The 26,001-nt window shown below is 45.4% G+C and overlaps 2 protein-coding genes across 17 annotated transcripts in view; both read left to right on the forward strand.

Annotated features, from left to right (window-relative positions):
- The window catches only part of MED1 (mediator complex subunit 1), a 46,898-nt gene extending 35,140 nt beyond the window's left edge, over positions 1–11,758 (forward strand). For all 9 annotated transcript variants that reach the window (XM_001172406.8, XM_063798606.1, XM_063798605.1 and 6 more), the window contains 3 exons: positions 761–856; positions 969–1,074; positions 5,319–11,758. In XM_001172406.8, the coding sequence (XP_001172406.1) occupies positions 761–856; positions 969–1,074; positions 5,319–8,565 (3,449 nt within the window). In that variant the 3' untranslated portion in view covers positions 8,566–11,758. The remainder of the gene's footprint in view (positions 1–760; positions 857–968; positions 1,075–5,318) is intronic.
- A 1,614-nt stretch (positions 11,759–13,372) lies between these two features.
- FBXL20 (F-box and leucine rich repeat protein 20) overlaps positions 13,373–26,001 on the forward strand; it is a 125,790-nt gene continuing 113,161 nt past the window's right edge. For 2 of the 8 annotated variants that reach the window (XM_009432281.5, XM_009432280.5), the window contains exon 1: positions 13,488–13,863. In XM_009432281.5, coding sequence (XP_009430556.1) covers positions 13,816–13,863 — 48 coding nt within the window. In that variant the 5' untranslated portion in view covers positions 13,488–13,815. Of the gene's footprint in view, positions 14,677–26,001 lie in introns of all 8 variants that reach the window. The other 6 variants (XM_009432282.4, XM_009432278.5, XM_063798623.1 and 3 more) reach the window with 6 other exon arrangements.

Below are 26,001 nucleotides of genomic sequence, written 5' to 3' on the forward strand. Positions count from 1 at the left end.
GATGACATAGTAGGTTTTGTATGTGAAAAAAGTGTGCGATTTAGTTTCCAAGGAGGGAGAGAGAATTTCAGTCTGTACATTTAAGGAATGTTATTTGTGTGAAGTCTTTTTTTTTTTTTTTGAGACAGAGTGTTGCTCTGTTTCCCAGGCTGGGGTTCAGTGACATGATCTCGGCTCACTGCAACCCTTGCCTCCCAGGTTGAAACGATTCTCCTGTCTCAGCCTTCTGAGTAGCTAGGATTACAGGTGTGCGCCACCACACCCAGCTAATTTTTTTTTTTTTTTGAGATGGAGTCTTACTCTTGCCCAGGCTGGAGTGCAGTGGCACGATCTCAGCTCACTACAACCTCCGCCTCCTAGGTTCAAGTGATTCTCCTGCCTCAGCCTCCTGAGTAGCTGGGATTACAGGCATGTGCCACCACGCCCGGCTAATTTTGTATTTTGTATTTTTAGTAGAGATAGGTTTTGTCCATGTTGGTCAGGCTTGTCTCGAACTCCTGACCTCAGGTGATGAGCCCACCTCAGCCTCTCAAAGTTCTGGGATTACAGGCCTGAGCCACTGCATCCGGCCTCTTTTTTTTATTTTTTAGTGGAGTTGGGGTTTCGCCATGTTGGCCAGGCTGGTCTTGAACTCCTGACCTCAGGTAATCCACCTGCCTTGGCCTCCCAAACTGCTGGGATTACAGGCATGAGCCACCGTGCCCAGCCTGTGTGAAGTCTTATATTTGGTTGTTTTATGATCTTTCTCTTTGCCTTTTAGATTCTCCTGGGCTCCTCCAATTTGAAGTGTGTCCTCTCTCAGAGTCTCGTTTCAGCGTATCTTTTCAGCACCCTGTGAATGACTCCCTGGTGTGTGGTGAGTTGTGTGGGTGGCTAACACCTCTCATGGAGCGGTTTGGTCCCTATGTCTTTTTTGGAAAAGTCAGAAGCTAAATCTAAAACAATTCCCTATGTATTTTGTCTTTCAGTGGTAATGGATGTGCAGGACTCAACACATGTGAGCTGTAAACTCTACAAAGGGCTGTCGGATGCACTGATCTGCACAGATGACTTCATTGCCAAAGTTGTTCAAAGGTAGCCTTGGCCCTTTTTCATCTGAGTCCCATTTAGAGATGTATAAAGAATGTTGTTGAGTAGGGCGCGGTCGCTCACGCCTGTAATCCCCACACTTTGGGAGGCCGAGGCAGGCGGATCACAAGGTCAGAAGATCGAGACCATTCTGGCTAACATGGTGAAACCCCATCTCTACTAAAAATACAAAAATTAGTCAGGCGCGATGGCGGGCACATGTAGTACCAGCTACTCGGGAGGCTGATGCAGAAGAATAACTTGAACCTGGGAGGTGGAGGTTGCAGTGAGCCAAGATCGCACCATTGCACTCCAGCCTGACGACAGAGCAAGACTCCGTGTTTTTGTTTTTGTTGTAAAAAAAAAAAAAAAGGCCAGGCATGGTGGCTCACGCCTGTAATCCCAGCACTTTGGGAGGTGAAGGCGGGTGGATCACGAGGTCAGGAGATTGAGACCATCCTGGCTAACACAGTGAAACCCCGTCTCTACTAAAAATACAAAAAATTAGCCCGGCATGGTGGCGGGCGCCTGTAGTCCCAGCTACTAGGGAGGCTGAGGCAGGAGAATGGCATGATCCCGGGAGGTAGAGCTTGCAGTGAGCTGAGATCATGCCACTGTACTCCAGCCTGGGCAACAGAGTGAGACTGTGTCTCAAAAAAAAAAAAAAAATGTTGTTTTCAGAATTAGCATGAATTTCAAATAAAGGAGCAATTTAGTTATTGCTTTGATTTCACCCTTCTCTGCTTTCAGATTCAAAGTAATCTAAGCTTTGTTTTTTTTTTTTTGAGATGGAGTCTTGCTCTGACGCCCAGATTGTACAGTGGTACAATCTTGGCTCACTGCAACCTCTGCCTCCCGGGTTCAAGTGATTCTCCTGCCTCACCCTCCCGAGTAGCTAGGATTACAGGCATGTGCTACCACACCTGACTCATTTTTGTATTTTTAGTAGAGACGGGGTTTCACCATGTTGGCCAGGCTGGTCTCGAACTCCTGACCTCAGGTGATCTGCCTGCCTTGGCCTCCCAAAGTTCTGGGATTACAGGCGTGAGCCACTGCACACAACCAGCTTTGTTTTTTTTTTTTTTTTTTAATGATATTACTATGAGAGTAATGGGAAGTAAAGTAGGTAACTTCAGGCCTGGAATTATGGTACTTTAAGGCAGGAGAAAGCCATAATAAAATACAGATATTTTTCTTACCTATCCTGTGTGCCAATTCTTCATAGATGTGACATTTTTATCTTTTTATTCTTTTATTTTTTTATTTTGAGACAAGAGTCTCACTCTGTTACCCAGGCTGGAGTGCAGTGGCGTGATGACAGCTCACTGAAGTGTTGACCTCCGAGGTTCAGGTTATCCTTCCACCTAGACCTCCTGAGTAGCTGGTACTGCAGGTGTGAGCCACTGTGTCTGCCTGAGCAGATTTCACAACTTAAATGTTAGGCTGGGCGTGGCAGTGCATGTCTGTAATCCAGCACTTTGGGAGGCCAAGGCGGGCAGATTACTTGAGGTCAGGAGTTCGAGACCAGCCTGGCCAACATGTTGAGCTCTCATCTCTATAAAAATACAAAAATTAACCGAGCATGGTGGTATCTGTCTCATTCTAGCTACTTGAGAGGCTGAGGCAGGAGAATCACTTGAACCTGGGAATCGGAGGTTGCGGTGAGCCAAGATTGCGCCACTGTTCTTCAGCCTGGGTGATGGAGTGAGATTCTGTCTCAAAACAAACAAACAAACTAACTAACTAAATAAATAAAAATATAAAAATTAGCCAGGTGTGGTGGCAGGTGCCTATAATCCCAGCTACTCAGGAGGCTGAGGCGGGAGAATCGCTTGAACCTGGGAGGCGGAGGCTGCAGTGAGCCGAGATTGTGCCACTCCACTCCAGCCTGGTAGACAGAGCAAGATGCCATCTCAAAACAAACAAAAAGCCAACTTAATTGTTACGTGATAGTTAAGCCAGTATGCATCCCAGAACCATTAATATGTAATTTTTTGAGATTTTTCTACAGCTGGGTCTGGCAGCCTATTTTTGTAAATAAATTTTATTGGAACACTGCTGTTCATTTACATGTCTGTGGCAGATTTCTAGGTAAATATTGCAGAGTAGGTGAACAGGAAACAAGACCTACAAAGCCTAACGTATTACTATATGGCCTTATAAGAAAAATTTGCGGCCGGGTGCGGGGGTCACCCCTGTAATCCTAGCACTTTGGGAGGCTGAGGCGGGTAAATCACGAGGTCAGGAGTTCAAGACCAGCCTGGCCAAGATGGTGAAACCCCATCTCTACTAAAAATACAAAAATTAGCTGGGCGTGGTGGCGGGCTTCTGTAATCCCAGCTACTTGGGAGGCTGAGGCAGAGAATTGCTTGAACCTGGGAGGCGGAAGTTGCGGTAAGCCAAGATCATGCCACTGCACTCCAGCCTGGATAACAGAGCGAGACTCTGTCTCAAAGAAAAAAAAGAAAAAAAAGAAAAATTTGCTGGCTGGGTGCGGTGGCTCACGCCTATAATCCCAGCACTTTGGGAGGTGGGTGGATCGCCTGAGGTCAGGAGTTCGAGACCAGCCTGACTGACATGGAGAAACCCTGTCTCTACTAAAAATACAGAATTAGCTGGGCGTGATGGCGCATGGCTGTAATCCCAGCTACTCGAGAGGCTGAGGCAGGAGAATCACTTGAACCTGGGAGGTGGAGGTTTCAGTGAGCCAAGATCGCGCCATTGCACTCCAGCCTGGGCAACAAGAGCAAAACTCCGTCTCAAAAAAAAAAAAAGAAAGAAAAAAAAATTTGCTGACATATGTTCTAGAGCAAAACGTTTGCAAACTGAGGTTTATGAATATAAATTTATCTGGAAAATAAAAAGTGCTTTGCTTTAAACAAGATTTATAACAGAAATAGCACTTTTTATAATAGTGTAGGTTTGGGATGATCGAAGTTATTAAGGTTTAGTACTTAATGGGTCAAGAGATTTTTCTTTTCTTTTTTTTTTTTTGAGATGGAGTCTCGTACTGTCACCTGGGCTGGAGTGCCATGGCGCGATCTCAGCTCACTGCAACCTCTGCTTCCCGGGTTCAAGCAATTCTGCCTCAGCCTCCCAAGTAGTTGGGATTACAGGCACCTGCCACCATGCCCAGCTAATTTTTTGTATTTTTTTTTTTTTTTAGTAGAGATGGGGTTTCACTATGTTGGCCAGGCTGGTCTCAAAACTCCTGACCCTGTGATCCGCCCGCCTCGGCCTCTCAAAGTGCTGGGATTACAGGCGTGAGCCACTCTGACCGGCGGAGATTTTTCTAATGGTTTCTTAATTAAAATAAATTATGTATCCCTGTAATTACCATATGAAGCCCCCCCGAGGACGACATTTTCTTTTTTCCTTTGAAATGAAGTGCAATGGGACGATCTTGGCTCGCTGCGATCTCTGCCTCCTGGGTTCAAGTGATTCTCCCGTCTACCCTTCCTGAGTAGCTGGGATTACAGCTGTGCACCGCCACGGCTGGCTAATTTTTTGTATTTTTAGTAGAGACAGGGTTTCACCCCACTGGCCAGGCTGGTCTCAAACTCCTGACCCGAAGTGATCCACCCTCCTTGGCCTTCCAAAGTGCTGGGATTGCAGGAGTGAGCCACCGCGCCCGACCTAAGGAGGCATTTTTTTTTTTGAGACGGAGTCTCTGTTGCCAAGCTGGAGTGCAGTGGTGTGATCTCAGTGCAATGCAACCTCCGCCTCCCTGGTTCAAGCAATTCTCCTGCCTCAACCTCCCGAGTAGCTGGGATTACAGGCACGCGCCACCACTCCCAGCTAATTTTTGTATTTTTAGTAGAGACGGGGTTTCACCATGTTGGCCAGGATGGTGTCGATCTCCTGACCTCATGTTCCATCCGCCTTGGCCTCCCAAAGTGCTGGGATTACAGGCGTGAGCCACTGTGCCCGGCCCCTAAGGAGGCATTTTCTTACTGAGTTCCATTATTACCAATTTTCTTTTAGTTAAGTTTGAAATTCAATTATTTGGACTCTTGTTTATAGTTTGCTTTTGTTGTGTGATTCATAAGAGGTTGACAATTTTATGTTGGGTTAGATTTTTAGAATGTATTTACCCAAAGCTCTGGTATTTGATAGAACTATTTTTGTCTTACAGATTATTTGCCCTACCTGAAAACTGCTTACTGCAAAACACTGATGTTATATCTAAATCTCAGGTCTCATTCAGCAGCTATTGCAATGTTAACTTTGTTTTCTTCTTTATTTTGCAGATGTATGTCCATCCCTGTGACGATGAGGGCTATTCGGAGGAAAGCTGAAACCATTCAAGCCGACACCCCAGCACTGTCCCTCATTGCAGAGACAGTTGAAGACATGGTGAAAAAGAACCTGCCCCCGGCTAGCAGCCCAGGGTATGGCATGACCACAGGCAACAACCCAATGAGTGGTACCACTACACCAACCAACACCTTTCCGGGGGGTCCCATTACCACCTTGTTTAATATGAGCATGAGCATCAAAGATCGGCATGAGTCGGTGGGCCATGGGGAGGACTTCAGCAAGGTGTCTCAGAACCCAATTCTTACCAGTTTGTTGCAAATCACAGGGAACGGGGGGTCTACCATTGGCTCGAGTCCGACCCCTCCTCATCACACGCCGCCACCTGTCTCTTCGATGGCCGGCAACACCAAGAACCACCCGATGCTCATGAACCTTCTTAAAGATAATCCTGCCCAGGATTTCTCAACCCTTTATGGAAGCAGCCCTTTAGAAAGGCAGAACTCCTCTTCCGGCTCACCCCGCATGGAAATATGCTCGGGGAGCAACAAGACCAAGAAAAAGAAGTCATCAAGATTACCACCTGAGAAACCAAAGCACCAGACTGAAGATGACTTTCAGAGGGAGCTATTTTCAATGGATGTTGACTCACAGAACCCTATCTTTGATGTCAACATGACAGCTGACACGCTGGATACGCCACACATCACTCCAGCTCCAAGCCAGTGTAGCACTCCCCCAACAACTTACCCACAACCAGTACCTCACCCCCAACCCAGTATTCAAAGGATGGTCCGACTATCCAGTTCAGACAGCATTGGCCCAGATGTAACTGACATCCTTTCAGACATTGCAGAAGAAGCTTCTAAACTTCCCAGCACTAGTGATGATTGCCCAGCCATTGGCACCCCTCTTCGAGATTCTTCAAGCTCTGGGCATTCTCAGAGTACCCTCTTTGACTCTGATGTCTTTCAAACTAACAATAATGAAAATCCATACACTGATCCAGCTGATCTTATTGCAGATGCTGCTGGAAGCCCCAGTAGTGACTCTCCTACCAATCATTTTTTTCATGATGGAGTAGATTTCAATCCTGATTTATTGAACAGCCAGAGCCAAAGTGGTTTTGGAGAAGAATATTTTGATGAAAGCAGCCAAAGTGGGGATAATGATGATTTCAAAGGATTTGCATCTCAGGCACTAAATACTTTGGGGGTGCCAATGCTTGGAGGTGATAATGGGGAGACCAAGTTTAAGGGCAATAACCAAGCCGACACAGTTGATTTCAGTATCATTTCAGTAGCCGGCAAAGCTTTAGCTCCTGCAGATCTTATGGAGCATCACAGTGGTAGTCAGGGTCCTTTACTGACCACTGGGGACTTAGGGAAAGAAAAGACTCAAAAGAGGGTAAAGGAAGGCAATGGCACCAGTAATAGTACTCTCTCGGGGCCCGGATTAGACAGCAAACCAGGGAAGCGCAGTCGGACCCCTTCTAATGATGGGAAAAGCAAAGATAAGCCTCCAAAGCGGAAGAAGGCAGACACTGAGGGAAAGTCTCCATCTCATAGTTCTTCTAACAGACCTTTTACCCCACCTACCAGTACAGGTGGATCTAAATCGCCAGGCAGTGCAGGAAGATCTCAGACTCCCCCAGGTGTTGCCACACCACCCATTCCCAAAATCACTATTCAGATTCCTAAGGGAACAGTGATGGTGGGCAAGCCTTCCTCTCACAGTCAGTATACCAGCAGTGGTTCTGTGTCTTCCTCAGGCAGCAAAAGCCACCATAGCCATTCTTCCTCCTCTTCCTCATCTGCTTCCACCTCAGGGAAGATGAAAAGCAGTAAATCAGAAGGTTCATCAAGTTCCAAGTTAAGTAGCAGTATGTATTCTAGCCAGGGGTCTTCTGGATCTAGCCAGTCCAAAAATTCATCCCAGTCTGGGGGGAAGCCAGGCTCCTCTCCCATAACCAAGCATGGACTGAGCAGTGGCTCTAGCAGCACCAAGATGAAACCTCAAGGAAAGCCATCATCACTTATGAATCCTTCTTTAAGTAAACCAAACATATCCCCTTCTCATTCAAGGCCACCTGGAGGCTCTGACAAGCTTGCCTCTCCAATGAAGCCTGTTCCTGGAACTCCTCCATCCTCTAAAGCCAAGTCCCCTATCAGTTCAGGTTCTGGTGGTTCTCATATGTCTGGAACTAGTTCAAGCTCTGGCATGAAGTCATCTTCAGGGTTAGGATCCTCAGGCTCGTTGTCCCAGAAAACTCCCCCATCATCTAATTCCTGTACGGCATCTTCCTCCTCCTTTTCCTCAAGTGGCTCTTCCATGTCATCCTCTCAGAACCAGCATGGGAGTTCTAAAGGAAAATCTCCCAGCAGAAACAAGAAGCCGTCCTTGACAGCTGTCATAGATAAACTGAAGCATGGGGTTGTCACCAGTGGCCCTGGGGGTGAAGACCCACTGGACGGCCAGATGGGGGTGAGCACAAATTCTTCCAGCCATCCTATGTCCTCCAAACATAACATGTCAGGAGGAGAGTTTCAGGGCAAGCGTGAGAAAAGTGATAAAGACAAATCAAAGGTTTCCACCTCCGGGAGTTCAGTGGATTCTTCTAAGAAGACCTCAGAGTCAAAAAATGTGGGGAGCACAGGTGTGGCAAAAATTATCATCAGTAAGCATGATGGAGGCTCCCCTAGCATTAAAGCCAAAGTGACTTTGCAGAAACCTGGGGAAAGTAGTGGAGAAGGGCTTAGGCCTCAAATGGCTTCTTCTAAAAACTATGGCTCTCCACTCATCAGTGGTTCCACTCCAAAGCATGAGCGTGGCTCTCCCAGCCATAGTAAGTCACCAGCATATACCCCCCAGAATCTGGACAGTGAAAGTGAGTCAGGCTCCTCCATAGCAGAGAAATCTTATCAGAATAGTCCCAGCTCAGATGATGGTATCCGACCACTTCCAGAATACAGCACAGAGAAACATAAGAAGCACAAAAAGGAAAAGAAGAAAGTAAAAGACAAAGATAGGGACCGAGACCGGGACAAAGACCGAGACAAGAAAAAATCTCATAGCATCAAGCCAGAGAGTTGGTCCAAATCACCCATCTCTTCAGACCAGACCTTGTCTATGACAAGTAACACAATCTTATCTGCAGACAGACCCTCAAGGCTCAGCCCAGACTTTATGATTGGGGAGGAAGATGATGATCTTATGGATGTGGCCCTGATTGGGAATTAGGAACCTTATTTCCTAAAAGAAACAGGGCCAGAGGAAAAAAAACTATTGATAAGTTTATAGGCAAACCACCATAAGGGGTGAGTCAGACAGGTCTGATTTGGTTAAGAATCCTAAATGGCATGGCTTTGACATCAAGCTGGGTGAATTAGAAAGGCATATCCAGACCCTATTAAAGAAACCACAGGGTTTGATTCTGGTTACCAAGAAGTCGTCTTTGTTCCTGTGCCAGAAAGAAAGTTAAAATACTTGCTTAAGAAAGGGAGGGGGGTGGGAGGGGTGTAGGGAGAGGGAAGGGAGGGAAACAGTTTTGTGGGAAATATTCATATATATTTTCTTCTCCCTTTTTCCATTTTTAGGCCATGTTTTAAACTCATTTTAGTGCATGTATATGAAGGGCTGGGCAGAAAATGAAAAAGCAATACATTCCTTGATGCATTTGCATGAAGGTTGTTCAACTTTGTTTGAGGTAGTTGTCCGTTTGAGTCATGGGCAAATGAAGGACTTTGGTCATTTTGGACACTTAAGTAATGTTTGGTGTCTGTTTCTTAGGAGTGACTGGGGGAGGGAAGATTATTTTAGCTATTTATTTGTAATATTTTAACCCTTTATCTGTTTGTTTTTATACAGTGTTTCGTTCTAAATCTATGAGGTTTAGGGTTCAAAATGATGGAAGGCCGAAGAGCAAGGCTTATATGGTGGTAGGGAGCTTATAGCTTGTGCTAATACTGTAGCATCAAGCCCAAGCAAATTAGTCAGAGCCCGCCTTTAGAGTTAAATATAATAGAAAAACCAAAATGATATTTTTATTTTAGGAGGGTTTAAATAGGGTTCAGAGATCATAGGAATATTAGGAGTTACCTCTCTGTGGAGGTATTGACTTGTAATCTCATTTTCCTTTCAAAAAAAAAAAAAAAAAAAAGCTAAGGTGGCTTGTTGGGATGTAAACATGTTTTCAGATGCAGTAAGGTTTAGTGTAGGACAGCCTTCCTGACCCGGTGGCATGAAAACCATTACAGAATTAATAGTTCTCCTACTTCCACAATGTGCCAAAAGTCTGCATCCCAGCATTTTGTTTGCAGGAGAACTGATGCCATTCCTAAGAGCTGGACTCACTGTTTCTCTTCATCACAAGGAGAAGGAGTCCAAACTTTAATCACTCCACTGTATGCTCCCTGAGATAAAACAGTAAAAAATCCGCAGCCATAGTTCACTTAAAACAATTTCAAGCTCACTTTTGAAGTAATGGGGGCCTGGAATGCTAGGTGAGCATGAAGATAAACCCTTGCTACTATGTAGCAACCCAATTGGACCTTTTTGGAGAAATAGGTCTGAGTCTGGATTCTGGGGGACATCAATAAGAGCCCTTCACATAAAAATATAGAAATCCAGGAGACTGTTTCGAGTGCAACAGAAGTTTTCAGTATTTGGAGGGTCCTCTCAAAAATTCTGCGGCCTTACTTTGATATTGACACCTGCACTGTGCCATTCCTGATTATTCCATTCAGGATCTGTATCAGCGGGATGGGGCATGGTCCCCAGCACAACTCTTCTGGGTTAAAAAAAAAAAGCCAGGTGATTCCTTTGTGTGTTATGTCGTAAGTGGAGTGACTTCATCATATATGGAAGAAGATTTCTATATTCAGCTTTTTCTGCAGGTTGGAGTCAGCATAGAGTTGGAAAATCAGCTTTGGCTTTCTTTCCTGTCTCATTTCCTCTAGTGTTCTCCTTTTTATGGTCATCAGCTCTCAACAACTCTGCCACTTTTGTGTCCCAAGGTAATAAGATGTAGGAAACAAAACATTGTAAAGTGGAGCAAGAAAAGTTATCAATTAACCACATCAGAGTCAAATGTCTTGGGTGACACTAAGGAGGATATGGGCAGGTGATACCAGAGTGCTTTATCTTGTGATGTTGATACAGTAGCAGCCTCTCAGACATTCAGCCAGGTTGGATTTCTCATGAGTTTGTCACCTAGTTTTGAATCCTATCCCGTTGGTTTCTGCAGGAAAAAAAAAAAAATTTACGTGGTTTTTAAAATTTGTTCTGAGTGGGGAGAATCTTAGGGGGAATGTACTGAATAGTATCAGGGGCTCAGCTCCCCCATGCAGGGCCAACAAATACCAAAATGAGTAAACTGGGAAGCTTTTCTCTCTTTCTGTCTTCATCCCAGATCAAAGAATCCCGAGTTAGGATCTGGATGAAGGATAAGCCCCTGAATTGTCGATGGGCTCACCCCCACACTGACCCAGCATCTGAACTTGCTTAACAGGGAGCCGGGGCTAAACTGCTTCACCCTGCCTGAGAACCAGGGAGCACTGCATTTCTCCACAGGGTGGAGGAGAAGAGGCAGAGTAAACCAAGCCTGGGACACCTCCCTCCTGTCTAGGTGTACTCATTCTTCTGTTTCAAAAGAAGGCAAGGACATGAAGTCAACTTCTACCTATCTTCTGCTGCTGGTGTCTTATGTATTCTCAGTTTGACCTGATTCCTCTTCTGTCTTTTGACTTAACATTAGGGGTTCTGGGTCATAACCTGCTCTGATGTACATAAAGATTTCAGGTTCAATATCAATGTGTCTTAAAACAGAAGTATTTTAGCGGGTGGGGGGTGGGGTGGTGGGGACAAACAACGCAGGATATAATTGCCAAAACCAGGCTTGAGGTTGGTGACTCTTGAAAGATTTTCTTTCTTCAGGCCTAGATCAGAAAATTAAGTGCAGCAATATCATGAATTCTCAGAAGCCCTTTCAGGGAGCCAGTGAGTCATACAGTATCCACAGTTGAGTCACTTAAAGATGTCAGTATACGAAACATTATTCACAATCCTTGGGCAATCTCATTTTTTTTCCTTCTCCCCTCCTCCCCTGCCCCCCATACATTTCTATCCTTGAGTTAGTTTTGGAGGGGCAGGAAGTACTTAACATCTCAGAAGCTAGATGGGGAAACATGCTCAGCTATAAGAACTGAGCTTTAAATTTTGAGTTTAAAAATGTACATCAGGAGCAGCTGGGGAGGGTCTTTTTTTAAAAAAATCTTTCAAATTTGGTTTTCTGTGCATATGGCCGTTTTGTAAATACTTTGGGGTTTTTCATTTTTTTGAAAGTAGATGAAATCTGTTGTGGGATTTTTTTCCCGAAACATTACAAAATAACCTGTTTATTTACATGCAAATAAATTTCTTTGATAAAAAGTAATTTGCCTGTGTGTAATAAAATTTTAGCCTTTGAATACTTTTTTCATTTGTTCAAAACTCCAGTCAATTTTAAAGAGTCAGTCAACAGTAAATGTCTTCCCTGAGTACTACTTGAAATGGGTCCACTGGTAACTGACGGAGCTGTGAAACTTGTCTTCATTCTATTACTCTGTAGGCCAGTTTTTCTACCCTTTGCCATTTTTTTTTTTTTTTTTTTTCGAGATGGAGTCTCGCTGTGTCGCCCAGGCTGGAGTGCAGTGGCACAATCTTGGCTCACTACAACCTCCGCCTCCCGGGTTCAAGCAATTCTGCCTCAGCCTCCCGAGTAGCTGGGATTAGAGGCGCCCACCACCACGCCCAGCTAATTTTTGTATTTTTAGCAGAGACGGGGTTTCACCATGTTGGCCAGGATGGTCTCAATCTCCTGACCTTATGATCCGCCCGCCTTGGCCTCCCAAAGTGCTGGGATTACAGGCGTGAGCCACCGCGCCCGGCCATCCCTTTGCCATTGTTACTCACCAAATGCATCAGTTTTTGCTGGGAGAAAACAGCTCTTAGATGAGAGAATGAAAAGGCTTTTTTATTCCACTGGCTGAAGTCAAGCAAAAACATTAAAAGTACCTGGGACAGGAGGAGAAGACAGACCTGGGTTTGTGGGCCTGAGAATGAGTTTCTGAAGCTAGGTCCCTGGTTTTAGGAAGCCCCCTCTAGGATTAAAAAAAGCCGGGGGGCGGGGCGCTGGTCGTGGTGGCTCACATGAGGCCTGTAATCTCAGCACTTTGGGAGGAGGCTGGAGGATCACTTGGGCCCAGGAATTGCAGACTAGTCTGGGCAACATAGGGAGACCCCGTCTCTACAAAAGAAAAAAGATCCCAGCACTCTGGGAGGCCGAGGCGGGCGGATCACTTGTAGTCAGGTGTTCCTGACCAGCCTGGCCAACATGGCGAAACCTCGTCTCTACTTAGCCAGGTGCGGTGCGGCGCGCCTGTAATCCCAGCTACTTGGGAGGCTTGAACCCGGGAGGCGGAGGTTGCAGTAAACCGAGATCGTGCCACTGCACTCCAGCCTAAGCGACAGAGTTGAACCTCTGTCTCAAAAAAAAAAAAGAAAAGAAAAAGTTTGTACAGTGCTTTAAGAGTTGGGTAATATGTCCTCCAGCTAAAATATACCTGTTCTTAAAGATCTGCAGCACTTGTTGCTCTTGTTAATTTCTTAGACGCATAACAAGTCAGTCGCTAAAACCACTAATTAAAAGGGGTGTGAGGAAGACCAACTCATAACTGCTTTGGAAGCATACAATTAGCAGTGCTGCTGCTCCTGCCAGGAGTGCTGGAATTTATTATACAGTTTCTAATAGTTCACGCTTAGGACATAATTTTGTAGTTTGTTGCTCATAGAAGGGGCAACAAAACTAAAAAATCCTGTGTTATTCCTTCGTGGAAATTAGGTCATAAATTCTGAGACCTTGAAGGCCAGAGTTGTTAAAACATAATATAATATGATGACACAGATCAGCTTCTATACAAGGAGCCCGGGAGTCTGATGAAGTGTTTCCATCGGGAAAACGCCCCCGCCTACTCGCTCACACACGCTTGTTTCTCCCGCCAAAGTGACGTCAGGCCGAAGCTCTCACCAAACAGCGCCCCGATTGGCGGACAGGCAGGCGCTGCAGCCCATTGGGCGCCGGCGGCGGCCGAGCAAGGAAAACCAAAGGCTCTTCGGTCTCGCCCGCCCCACCCCCACGGACGCGCGCCCCGATCCCGGCCGAAGGAAGGGTTGCCCGGCTCCAGCCCTGCACCCCCGACCCCCGGCCTCAGGTGCAGCTCCGCAGCCATCCCCGGACCAGGGCGGGCACTTGGCCTGTTGCTCAGCGCAACCACCCTCGCCCTCCCGAGCCATGCACAGGGAGACAAGCGTCCGGCCCCGGCCCCCCAGGCCTCCCTGCAGCACCCCGTAATGTAATACACTGGGGCGGGGGAGGCGGCGGCGGCGGCAACCGCGGAGGCGGCGGCGGCAGCCGCACTGCCCCAATCTAGACACATCCAGAAGAGGAGGAAAATGGCTCCGAGCAGGGACCGCCTGCTGCACTTTGGGTTCAAGGCGACAGTGAGTGACAGGGGAAGGGAGCTGGGTGGCCAGGAAGGATGTGGGTGCCTTACAGGCTCCTGGGGAACAAGTGACGAGGGGCGACGGGCGCGGGCAGAGGCTGAGGTTCTGTGCAGGCAGGTGCGTGCCTGTTTGCCCGCGGAGGGAGGAGAGGGGGACACGGGGCAGAAGAGGGGCCCCCGCGCAGAGTGCGGTACTGCTCTACTGTCCCTCGCTGGTCCGCGAGCACGCGCGCACTCGCATTCGCCCCACAGACCCCCTTTTCCACACGCACAGGCACTTCCCTGCCTCGCCTTCTCCCGATGGGCTCGTCTGCCTCGGAGGCGCAAGGGGTCGTGCCGCCGCCGCGCTCCGGCTGCTCCCGGGAGCGCCGTCAGGGCCTGCCCCGTGTGGGGGAGGGGTGGTCTCGCGCCGCCGCCGCCGCGCTCCTCCCCCTCCCGCCCCTCCCCCTCCCGGGCGCTCCGAGGCCCGGGCGGCTCTGTCCAATGAGCAGCGGCGTTGCTGGCAGGTGGGGAGTGTTTTTGTTTTGGGTTGAAGTTGAGGCTGAGGAGAGAGCCGAGCTAGCGACGAGCAGTCGTTGCGGCCGCCGGCGCCGCAGGAGGTGGTGGAGGCCTAGCCGGAGCCGAGAGGTCTCTTGTTCCCGTCCCACGGTCCCGGCGTCACCCCTCCGGCGCCCAGTCCCCGTCCCGGAACTCCCGGGCCTGTCCTGGGCCCCCGGTCTGTGCACTCCGCTCGCCGCAGCGCCCGGCCCGGGCCGCACCCGCCGGCCCCATGAGGAGGGACGTGAACGGAGTGACCAAGAGCAGGTTTGAGGTGTGAGCTTGGGGGGCTCGGGTGGCGTGAGGAGGGCGGGTCGCGCGCTCTAATCCCAAAACGTCCGCTCCGCACGGAGCCTCCTCCCTGGCAGGCGCCGTCACCCACCCACTGGCGGGGCTGCCAGACTCCGTTCCCCCTTCTTGCGACCCAGAAGCCCAGCGCAGCCCGGTGCCCCCAGTCCCCTCGCCGGTTCGCCCCCCGTCTCTTCCCACCAGCGGGCCCCCGCGGGGGATTAGCTCGGGCGCCCTAATTCCACCCTCCCCCAGGATCGCTCAGCTTTCCATTCTTTACACAACCCTTGGCTTGCCTCCTTCCACCCAGCCATCACGGCTCCGGTCCACCAGAGCCTGCTGCTTTTCTCGCTGCTACCTTCATGACGCGTTTGTTGTCTGTTGAGGGAGGAAATTAGGGGATGGGTACCATTTCTCCGAGTTTGAGACCTTGGTGAAACTAGGGAAGTGGGGACGGTAGTTTGGGATGATAGAGGCTACCACGGGTTTTCGGTGCTGTGTTTGGTTTGGGTATTGTTCTGATACTTCCTCTTCTTTCCCGTTTAGTCTGTACTTCTGTAGCTCATTGTTCCTTGGGAACCGTTGGATGTCTACATGCTTTGAGATTGGGACGAAAGTTCAGCAAATCCATTCCGGTCTGTCTTTCAGGAACTTTTTCTCCTCTAGCGAGGGAGGTTTACTGTCCTGGAATTGAGGAGTGGACGGTCTTGAAAGCGTCTTTAGAGAGTAGTCATCTTGCAAGGAAGAGATTCCTTTGGGAAGTGAAATATTGTAACTACTGATGAATTACAGTAGTATAACAATATACTGGAAGCTTCCTTGAGGGTCAAGAGAAAGAAACTTCTACAGGAAGAGTAAATGTCACCTGGTCTTTTCTGGCAGAGAACCAGGCTGACCTGGGATCACTCACAGCTCAGTGGACAATCTCACTCGGTGTTTTTCTTCATCTCCATTTGAGAGATGAAATTGTAAGACGGCGAGACAAAAGTTTAAGAAACTCGACAACTAGGTTCAGGGTGTGAAAACTTTTAAGGGTTGTCAGTTTAATCCATTCTTTGATTTCTTATGCGAACTGGGAAATAATTTGAATTGATCCACGAAGATCAAGATAGGAAGTGTTTTGGGTGCAGTTTAAGTTCAGAGCTTCAGTGTTACTGTTGCACTTGGGGAGTGGAGAAAATCAAAGAATTGGCCTTCTTAGAGTTTTAGTATTTAACTTGATCACTAGAAGAAAATGTTATGGAATATATTATTTGGTGTTTAATAGGACATTGGATGGCCCTAATGTACAGAGCCCCAATAAAGTTAATTTATGATGGTTTCGTATTCAGTAGTACCGTAAAAGCCCAGAATGTCACTAAAATTGCTGAATAGACGTTCAGCAGTTAACAGGAATCTTGAAAGGCAGTTCCAGATACTGAAGATTTGAGTCGGGGACAGTCTTTTGCCTGTGGAATTAGTTCTTTATCAGTTTGCTGTTCATTTTAGATTGAATAATTTTTGGAAAGTATTCTCTTGTATGTGGTGTAAAATTACATTGCTATTTTGTATTTTTATAATTATCTTATATTTTAATTTACAATCTCTGTAGGGGTGGCATACTATAATAAAGTAATAAGGAAATTTGTTGCTTTATTAAGAGGTTTCTTTTTAACTTGTAGCTGATGTAGCTGGCAACTAAATCTTTCTAAATATGATCTGAGAAGGTAAAAAAAAGAATAAGGGGGGGAGTCCTTCTTGGACGGTTTCATGATTAAATAAGTGTTTGTTTATAAACTAAAAGCTATTCACTTAATATGATGTGAAGTGTTCCATGCCAGAATACAGATGAGAATGGCTAGAAATGATAAGTGTTAATGAAGTTCATTGAGCACTTCTTAAAACCGTTTACCTCTTTATTGACCTAATTTACAAGGACTGAGACAATTAGTAATTGGCTTCTTAGGAAGTAGTAAATAAATTTATTGCTTATTTGTTGAAAATATTTTAAATACTTACTTTCAATCAATAAAAGATACGTAAATAAAGCAGATCTAAACATTTACATCAAATGATGTTTTAAATCCTCAAGATTACAGTCTGCTTCTTAAAGAACTGATAATTTTACAACTGTAAGCAGATAGCAGATCTCTCATTGAGAATTTTTGTGGATGCATGAAATCTTTATATCACATAATAGCTAATTTCAAATTGTGGCTATGTAAGGTTTATTTTTCTTGGAGAAGATAACTGAAGCTGTATGATTTTTAGATAGTTGATTCATTGAAATCCTTTTGTAGGTATGCTTTTATATGTTGTAACTGGAGGCCACACACCTTAAATCTCCCACTCTGGGTTAGAGCTATAGAAAAAAATTTTTTTTAATTTAAAACCAAGGGTCCGGGCGAGGTGGCTCATGCCTGTAATCCCAGCACTTTGGGAGGCCGAGGTGGGTGGATCACGAGGTCAGGAGTTCAAGACCAGCCTGACCAACCTGGTGAAACCTGGTCTCTACTAAAAATACAAAAATTAGCCGGGCGTGGTAGTGGGCACCTGTAATTCCAGCTACTCAGGAGGCTGAGGCAGGAGAATCACTTGAACCCAGGAGGCGGAGGTTGTAGTGAGCCGAGATTGTGCCATTTTACTCCAGCCTGGGCGACAGAGCGAGAGATTCCGTCTCCAAAAAAAAACAAAAAACAACTAGGGTGAGTACCTGTTAGCCAGATGTGTAGCATCCTGTGGAATAGCCAAAGTAGATGACTACTGAATAAAGAGTCTCTATTTAAGAGATCAAGAGATGTGAAAATTCATGTTTTTCTTGCTGTGTCACCTTGGCATTAAATGTATACAGTAATAACCCTTGTAGATCAACATAGTATGTGCTGAATTGTGTTAATCAATTAAAACTTACCATTCAGATATTTTTATTATGTTATTTATGGTAAACTTTGCAGCAAATTTTAGTAATTGTCTTTCAAATTTAATGATGGTTATTGAATACTTCCTGCATGACAGACACTGAGCCAGATGTTTTACCTCAGTTACCTCTAGCTTTTTGTTGTTGTTGTTGTTTTGTTGCTTTTTTTCTTTGAGATGAAATCTCGCCCTTGTCCCCAGGCTGGAGTGCAATGGTGCGATCTCGGCTCACTGCAACCACCTCCCAGGTTTAAGCGATTCTACTGCCTCAGCCTCCCGAGTAGCTGGGATTACAGGCGCCTGCCACCATGCCCGGCTAATTTTTGTATTTTTAGTAGAGACGGGGTTTCACCATGTTGGCCAGGCTGGTCTCGAACTCCTGACCTCGTGATCCAACCCCCCCCCCCCCCCCAGCCTCCCAAAGTGCTGGGATTACAGGCGTGAGCCACCGCACCCGGCTAGTTACCTCTAGTTTTACGATTCTGTTTTACACTTGAGGAAAGTGAAGGCCTGAGAGGTTAAGTAAGGTGTTCAAATTGCACACCTGGTAAGTGGGGGAACCAGGATTCCAATTTGCATTTTTTTTTTTTTTGACTCCACTGTCATCCTGCTTTTTTTTTTTAGCATGACTAGCAAAAAGTCTGTAAAATTTGTGGAAAAGAGCTTTTCCAAAGTTCATCCATTATATTTTATTTTGTATTTGCTACTGCTGGGCTCGAGCAATCCTTTCGCCGGCCTCCCAAAGTGTTGGAATTACAGGTGTGATTACCACACCTGACTGCCTTCATTTTAAGTGCCATAACTGACATTATCTTAACACTTAGTGAGATTAATGTTTAAATATCTAGACTAGCCGTTGAATCTAAGCTTAGATTTGTTTCAGTTAAGCCTCTCCACTTTGTCATGCTCTTAGTAGCTTCTTTATGAGGATGTAGTACTGTTGGAGAAAAATTCTGTCTTAATGGGTTTATTAAAAAGCCTAACATTAAAAAACAATCATAGTGGTAACATTAACTGACATTCAGATACCATTTTACAGTTTAAACAGTGCCTGGAGATAAGAACCCATAAGTTAGAAAGTGATATGCTCCAATTTCGGTATTTTGAATCCATGTTCATTATTGTTTTTCATTATACGTCACTGCCTTTCGTATAAATCTGTAATATTACGTGCAACCTGTAACCCTAGCATGTAATATTTGTTTGCCTACTTGCTTCATTTTATCCAAAGTAACGAAAATCTGGCTGGGCATGGTGGCTCACGCCTGTAATCACAGCACTTTGGGAGGCCAAAGCGGGTGGATCATCTGAGCTCAGGAGTTCGAGACCAGCCTGGCCAACATGGTGAAACCCTGTCTCTGCTACAAAAATTACCTGGACCTGGCGTGCACCTGTAGTCCCAGCTACTCCAGAGGCTGAGGCACGAGGATTGCTTGAACCTGGGAAGCAGAGGTTGCAGTGAGTCGAGATCACGCCACTGCACTCCAGCCTGTGTGACAGAGTATGACTCTGTCTCAAACAAACAAAAAACAGAATAACAAAAATCTTAAAATGCAGCATGGCAAAAAGAGCATACTACATTGTGAGTGGAGAGACCTGGATTTTTTTTTTTTTTTTTGAGCCGGAGTCTTGCTCTGTCGCCCAGGCTGGAGTGCAGTGGCGTGATCTCAGCTCACTGCAAACTCCGCCTCCCAGGTTCACGCCATTCTCCTGCCGCAGCCTCCCTAGTAGCTGGAACTACAGGTGCCTGCTGCCATACCCGGCTAATTTTTTTTGTATTTTTAGTAGAGACGGGGTTTCACCGTGTTAGCCAGGATGGTCTCAATCTCCTAACCTCGTGATCCGCCCACCTCAGCCTCCCAAAGTGCTGGGATTACAGGTGTGAGCCACCACGCCTGGCAAGACCTGCATATTAATCTTAATTTTTTGCTAGCAACTAACTGTAACTTTGGTCATTTCTTTCTTTTTTTTTTTTTTTTTTTGAGACGGAGTTTCGCTTTTGTCGCCCAGGTCAGAGTGCAATGGTGCGATCTTGGCTCACTGCAATCTCCGCCTCCTGGGTTCAAGCGATTCTCCTGCCTCAGCCTCCTGAGTAGCTGGGATTACAGGCACCCGCCACCATGCACAACTAATTTTTGTATTTTTAGTAGAGATGGGGTTTTGCCATATTGGCCAGGCTGGTCTTGAACTACTGACCTCAGGTGATACACCCATCTCAGCCTCCCGAAGTGCTGGGATTACAGACGTGAGCCACGACACCCGGCCTGGTCATTCTTTTTACTTTTCTAGCTTGGTGATTTCCCTCTTCTGTAAAGCAAGGGAGTTAGAATCAATCACTAAGGTACCTTTTTTCTAGAATCCTATGCATCTGTGCTTTTTGAATAAAAGCAGAGGATCATATTTCCCTGGCCATTTCTTCTGAAACAGCCACTATAATATTTAAGTTTGTAGGCTCAGTCTCAGAATACACCGTTAAGGCTGAAATAAAGACCTTTTTATCCATTAAAACTTTTAGCATCTAATTTAAAGAACATTGTGCATAGAAAATAACCATATTTCCAAATTGGTGCATGTGAAAATGGTATATATTTTTCTAGTGGGTGACAGTAATTTGTTTCTTTTGAAAACCTTTGCAATGGGATTGAGTACTGGTGAAACTAAGGAATTTTGTTTTTAACACTCTAGCAACTGGTTTGAAAACAATTATCTAACTTATAGAAAATACATAGCAAAGGCCTGGGCTTTTTGGACCCATTCAGACCACCTGTCCTTTTTGAATAGTGTTGTTGATGTTTCTTTATTGCATAATCATGGGTCCTTTTACCTTTTATTTATTTATTTTTGAGACGGAGTCTCATTCTGTTGCCCAGGCTGGAGTGCAGCGGCATGATCTTGGCTCACTGAAGTCTCCACCTCCCAGGTTCAAGCGATTCTCCTGCCTCATCCTCCCGAGTAGCTGGGATTACAGGGGCATGCCACCATGCCTGGCTAATTTTGTGTTTTTAGTAGAGATGGGGTTTTGCCATGTTGGCCAGGCTTGTCTAGAACTTCTGACCTCAGGTGATCTGCCCACCTCGGCCTCCCAAAGTGCTGGGATTACGGGTGTGAGCCACCACGCCCGGCCTAGAAGTGGTCACACTTTTAAAATCTTCTTATGTTTTAGGTCATTTGTTAGTTTTTAACTGTTAGTGTTGATGATGCTTTTTAATCCTAATTTTTAAAAAATCCATCTCTTTTCATTCCCAAAGTTCTCTGTTTTCAAATCTTGATCTCATTTTTCTTGCAAATTTATAAGTGCTTTCTTACAGGCCAAGGATCTCATTCCTACTCCTTAGATTACTGTTTCTCAACTAGTAACATACTAGAAACTGAATTAAAAATTTCCGTATCTGGCTGGGTGCAGTATCTGGCCAGGCACAGTGGCTCGGGCTTGTAATCCCAGCACTTTGGGAGGCCAAGACGGGCGGATCACTTGAGGTCAGGAGTTCGAGACCAGCCTGGCCAACATGGTGAAACCCTGTCTCTAATAAAAATACAAAAATTAGACATGTGTAGTAGCGTGTGTAATTTCAGCTACTCAGAAGGCTGAGGTGGGAGAATCGCTTGAAACCGGGAGGCGAAGGTTGCAGTGAGCTGAGATCGTGCCAGCGCACTTCAGCCTGGGAGACAGAATGAGACTCCGTCTTAAAAAAAAAAAAAAAAGAAAAGAAAAATTCTGTAATCTCAGCACTTTGGGAGGCTGAGGTGGGCAGACCACAAGGTCAGGAGATCGAGACCATCCTGGCTAACACGGTGAAACCCCGTCTATACTAAAAATACAAAAAAAAAAAATTAGCCTGGTGTGGTGGCAGGTGCCTGTAGTCCCAGCTACTCGGGAGGCTGAGGCAGGAGAATGGCGTGAACCTGGGAGGTGGAGCTTGCAGTGAGCCGAGCCACAGCACTCCAGCCTGGGCGAGAGAGCGAGACTCTGTCTCAAAAAAAAAAAAAAAAAAAAGTTTCAGTAATCTAACTAGTACTGTGGTTTTTGGAAGGGTATTTTTAGATGTTCAAAATAAAATATTCCGTGACACCAGGAAAATCCAAAGGAGGGAGGGAGAAGAAAGAAAGCCCTTAAAGTGACCAAATTTAGCTACTTGTGCATAGTTGTCTTTACACTGTTTTCCTACTTGATCTTCCAGACTTAGTAAGACTAAGCGAATTCTTAGATCAGACCCCTCCCACCCAAATATTGGCTCAGAAAAGCCAAGGCATCCAACTGTGGTTTACAGTTTTATGTCTTAATGTAGTTGGATTCATTAGATATATAAAACATTTTTACTTGACAACAACTAACAATAGGTGGTGGTATTGAACTGTGCAATAGTACTTGTGCTCAATTCATCTTGCTTAGTTGTATAACTTTTATAAAAAACAAAGATACGTATTTAATATGATAAATCCAAACCAAATTTGCATTAGCTTTTGAAGACTTTCTCTTAAAGTAAATGATTTTATTGGGTATTCAGCAAAGTTTAAATTATTATTTATTAGGCATGTGAGTTATAGCTCTAAGTAAGTAACCTACTTATTCCCTAATCATGTATCTTCAAACTGATTTTATGATACTCTTTTAATAAGCCTCTTATCTAATAGTTGTAGTCAGGTGGAAATATAATGAATTTATATATCATTTTTGTCCTTGATCCCAGGAATTTCTGGTCAAAACAAAAAAGGAAATCCAATTCCATGTAAGTGAGTAATTAAGTTGATCTTAGGCATTACCATGGTGCTAAGACAGAAATTTTATCTAACAACATGGAAGTGAAGGTTGGCAATAAATATATAAAATCCCAGCCCAAACTTAATCAAATGTAGTAACCACTGTGGTGTTTGTTGGTATGACTTTCTGATCAAGTGGAGAATGCATTTCAAAGTGAAAACTGGGGAAGCATTCTCAGTTTATTTATTTATTTAATTATTATTATTATTTATTTTTTTTTTTTTTCCTGAGACAGTTTCGCTCTTCTTGCCCAGGCTGGAGTGCAATGGCGCGATCTGAGCTCACTGCAACCTCTGCCTCCTGGGTTCAAGTGATTCTCCTGGCTCAGCCTCCTGAGTAGCTGGGATTACAGGTGCCCGCCACCACACCTGGCTAATTTTTTTATTTTTAGTAGAGATAGGGTTTTGCCATTTTGGCCAGGCTGGTCTCAAACTCTTGACCTCAGGTGATCCGCCCGCCTTGGCTTCCCAAAGTGCTGAGAGTATAGGCATGAGCCACCGTGCCGGCCTATTTTTTTTTTTTGAGATGGAGTTTCACTCTTGTTGTCCAGGATGGAGTGCGATGACACGATCTCGGCTCCTCCGCCTCCTGGGTTCAACCTCAGCCTCTCAGGTAGCTGGGATTACAGGCATGCACCACTACCCCCGGCAAATTTTACATTTTTTTGTAGAGATGGGATTTCACCGTGTTGGTCAGGCTGGTCTCGAACTTCTGGCCTCAAGTGATCCACCCGCCTTGGCCTCCCAAAGTGCTGGGATTACAGGGGTGAGCCGCCTCGCCCAGCCTCAGTTTTACTTTTAATTTGTGATAATAAGATACCATACGTATAGCTATTCTGGGCACTTCATGTTTGGCTTACTATCTGCAGAGTGAGGAATTATATGTGGCAGGAAGGACAGGCAAAAAGAAAACTAAAAGTTTTAGATTAGGGTAGGTTCTTAAATGTAGAGCATTTTTTGTATATGTCGCCCTTTTTTTATAGGTCCAAGAAAAGCCAGCACCAACGCACTGTATACTGAATTGCACTTATTGAAAAAGAGCCACTTTTGTTTTTTGTTTTCTTTTTTTTTTTTTTTTGGAGACAGAATCTCACTCTGTTGCCCAGGCTGGGATTTGGTGGTGTGATCTTCGGTCACTGCAACCTCTGCCTCCCAGGTTCAGGTGATTCTGGTGCCTCAGCCTCCTGAGTAGCTGGAACTACAGGCACATGCCATGATGCCCAACTAATTTTTGTGTTTTTAGTAGATATGGGGTTTCACCATGTTGGCCAGGCTGGTCTCAAACTCTTGATCTCAGGTGATCCACCTGCCTTGGCCTCCCAAAGTGCTGGGATTATAGGCATGAGCCACCGCGCCTGGCTGTTTTCTTTCTTTTCCTTTTTTCTTCTCAGTCTCGCACTGTCGCCCGGGCTAGAGTGCAGTGGCGTGATCTCGACTCACTGCAGCCTCCACCTCCTGGGTTCATGCGATTCTCCTGCCTCAGCCTCCGGATAGCTGGGATTACTGCACCACCACACCCGACCAATTTTTTCTATTTTCAGTAGAGACAGGGTTTCACCGTGTTGGCCAGACTGGTCTCGAACTCCTGGCCTTGTGATCCACCCACCTTGGCCTCCCAAAGTGCTAGGATTACAGGCGTGAGCCACCACACCCAGCCCTTTTTTTTTTTTTCCTTTTTAGAGGTAGTTGCGGAAAAGAAAAAGAAAGGGAGAAGAGATTTGTGGTTTGTAGCAAATAAACGATTTAAATCTTAGCTACAAGGTTTTCCAGAGCTCTCTGTTGGAATGTTTTTTCATCTTGTTTTTTGGAACCAGATCATCTATATCTTTTGATGTTATTATTTTGAAATTAATTTGGATAAGGAGACAATGACAGCTTTAAGGTGATGTCATCAGGATTTTACGAAGGGAATCAGTTCCGAACTATGAAACAAAATGTACTCTTATAATTTATATAAATTTGTGTTTTTTTGTGTGTGTATTATACATATTCTAGTGAAGTTCTAGTATTACTGGTGTCTGTGGGACCTTGGGTAAGTTACGTCTCTAGACCTACATTGTCTCAACTCTGTTTCCTTCTAGCATGGAAATTCTGTGATTCTCTGGAGAGAGATTAGATAGTCAGTTTATTGCCAGTGTTCTTAGATTTCTTTGCTTACATCTGCTATTAAAGAAAAGCCAGTTAGACTTTGTAATATTATCCTATAGACTGCTTTTGATTCCTGCTTGTTTCTTTTTTTTTCTTAATAATTTTTTTTTTTTTGAGACAGGTGGTCTTACTAGTTGCCCAGGCTGGTTTCCAACTCCTAGTCTCAAGTAATCCTCCCACCTTGGCCACCCAAAGTGCTAGGATTACTGGAATGAGCCACCGCACCGAACTGCAAATAAATTTTAAATGCTTTAGAGGAACTTATTATTTAATGGAAAAATCCTTTTACAGAGGGAAGAATACAACTAATGATCTTTTTTTTTGAGACAGAGCCTTGCTCTGTCGCACAGGCTGGAGTGCAGTGGAGCTGTCTCTGCTCAGTGCAACCTCTGCCTGGGTTCAAGCAGTTCTCTGCCTCAGCTTCCCAAGTAGCTGGGATTACAGGCGCCTGCCACCATGCCCGGGTAATTTTTGTATTTTTAGTAGAGACAGGGTTTTACCATCTTGACCAGGCTGGTCTTGAACTCCTTACCTCGTGATCCACCTGCCTTGGCCTCCAAAAGTGCTAGGATTACAGGTGTGAGCCACTATACTTGGCCTACTAATGACCTCTTTATTTATCTGACTCAGTTTTTGTTTGTTTGAGACAGGGTCTTGATCTATCACCCAGGTTGGAATGCAGTGGTGACATCAGGGCTCACTGCAGCCTTGACCTCTGGGGCCCAGGCCATCCTCCCACCTCTGTCTCCCCAGTAGCTGGGACTACAGGTGGGTGCCACCATATCTGGCTATTTTTTTTTTTTTTTAAGATGGAGTCTTGCGCTCTGTCACCCAGGTTGGAGTGCAGTGGCGCCATCTCAGCTCACTGCAACCTCTGCCTCCCAGGTTAAAGTGATTCTCCTGCCTCAGCCTCCCTAGTAGCTGGGATTACAGGTGCCAACCACCACGCCTGGCTAATTTTTGTATTTTTAGTAGAGACGGGGTTTCACCATGTTGGTCAGGCTAGTCTTGAACTCATGACCCCAGGTGATCCACCTGCCTCGGCCTCTCAAAGTGCTGGGATTGATTACAGGTGTGAGCCACCGCGTCTGGCCAATTTTTGTATTTTTTTTGTAGAGATGGGATTTCGCCATGTTGCCCAGGCTGGTCTCAAACTCCTGGACCTTGGCTTCCCAAAGTGCTGGGATTACAGGTATGAGCCACTGCACCCAGCCTAATTCAGTTTTTTATATTGGGTTTATTAAACAGGAATGCCTATGAATTTTAATCTAGTTCAACAGTAATAATTTAGTAGTGTTTCAGTCTAGAATTTATACTGCAACTATTATTGTACTCATTGTTAGGCAAATATGAATAAGTGTCTCCTAAGATGAAAATCTGGCACCAAATTGTAAGTTGACATCTAAAACACTGAATCAGCAAGCTTTTAACGGCACCCCACCCCCGCCCCCAGAAATGGGTCATTCTTCCTTCTCTGATATGTAGAAAGTAAAGCTATGACATGATTAAA

Source organism: Pan troglodytes, chromosome 19 (genome assembly GCF_028858775.2).
Source record: "Pan troglodytes isolate AG18354 chromosome 19, NHGRI_mPanTro3-v2.0_pri, whole genome shotgun sequence".
Taxonomy (NCBI): Eukaryota; Metazoa; Chordata; class Mammalia; order Primates; family Hominidae; genus Pan; species Pan troglodytes.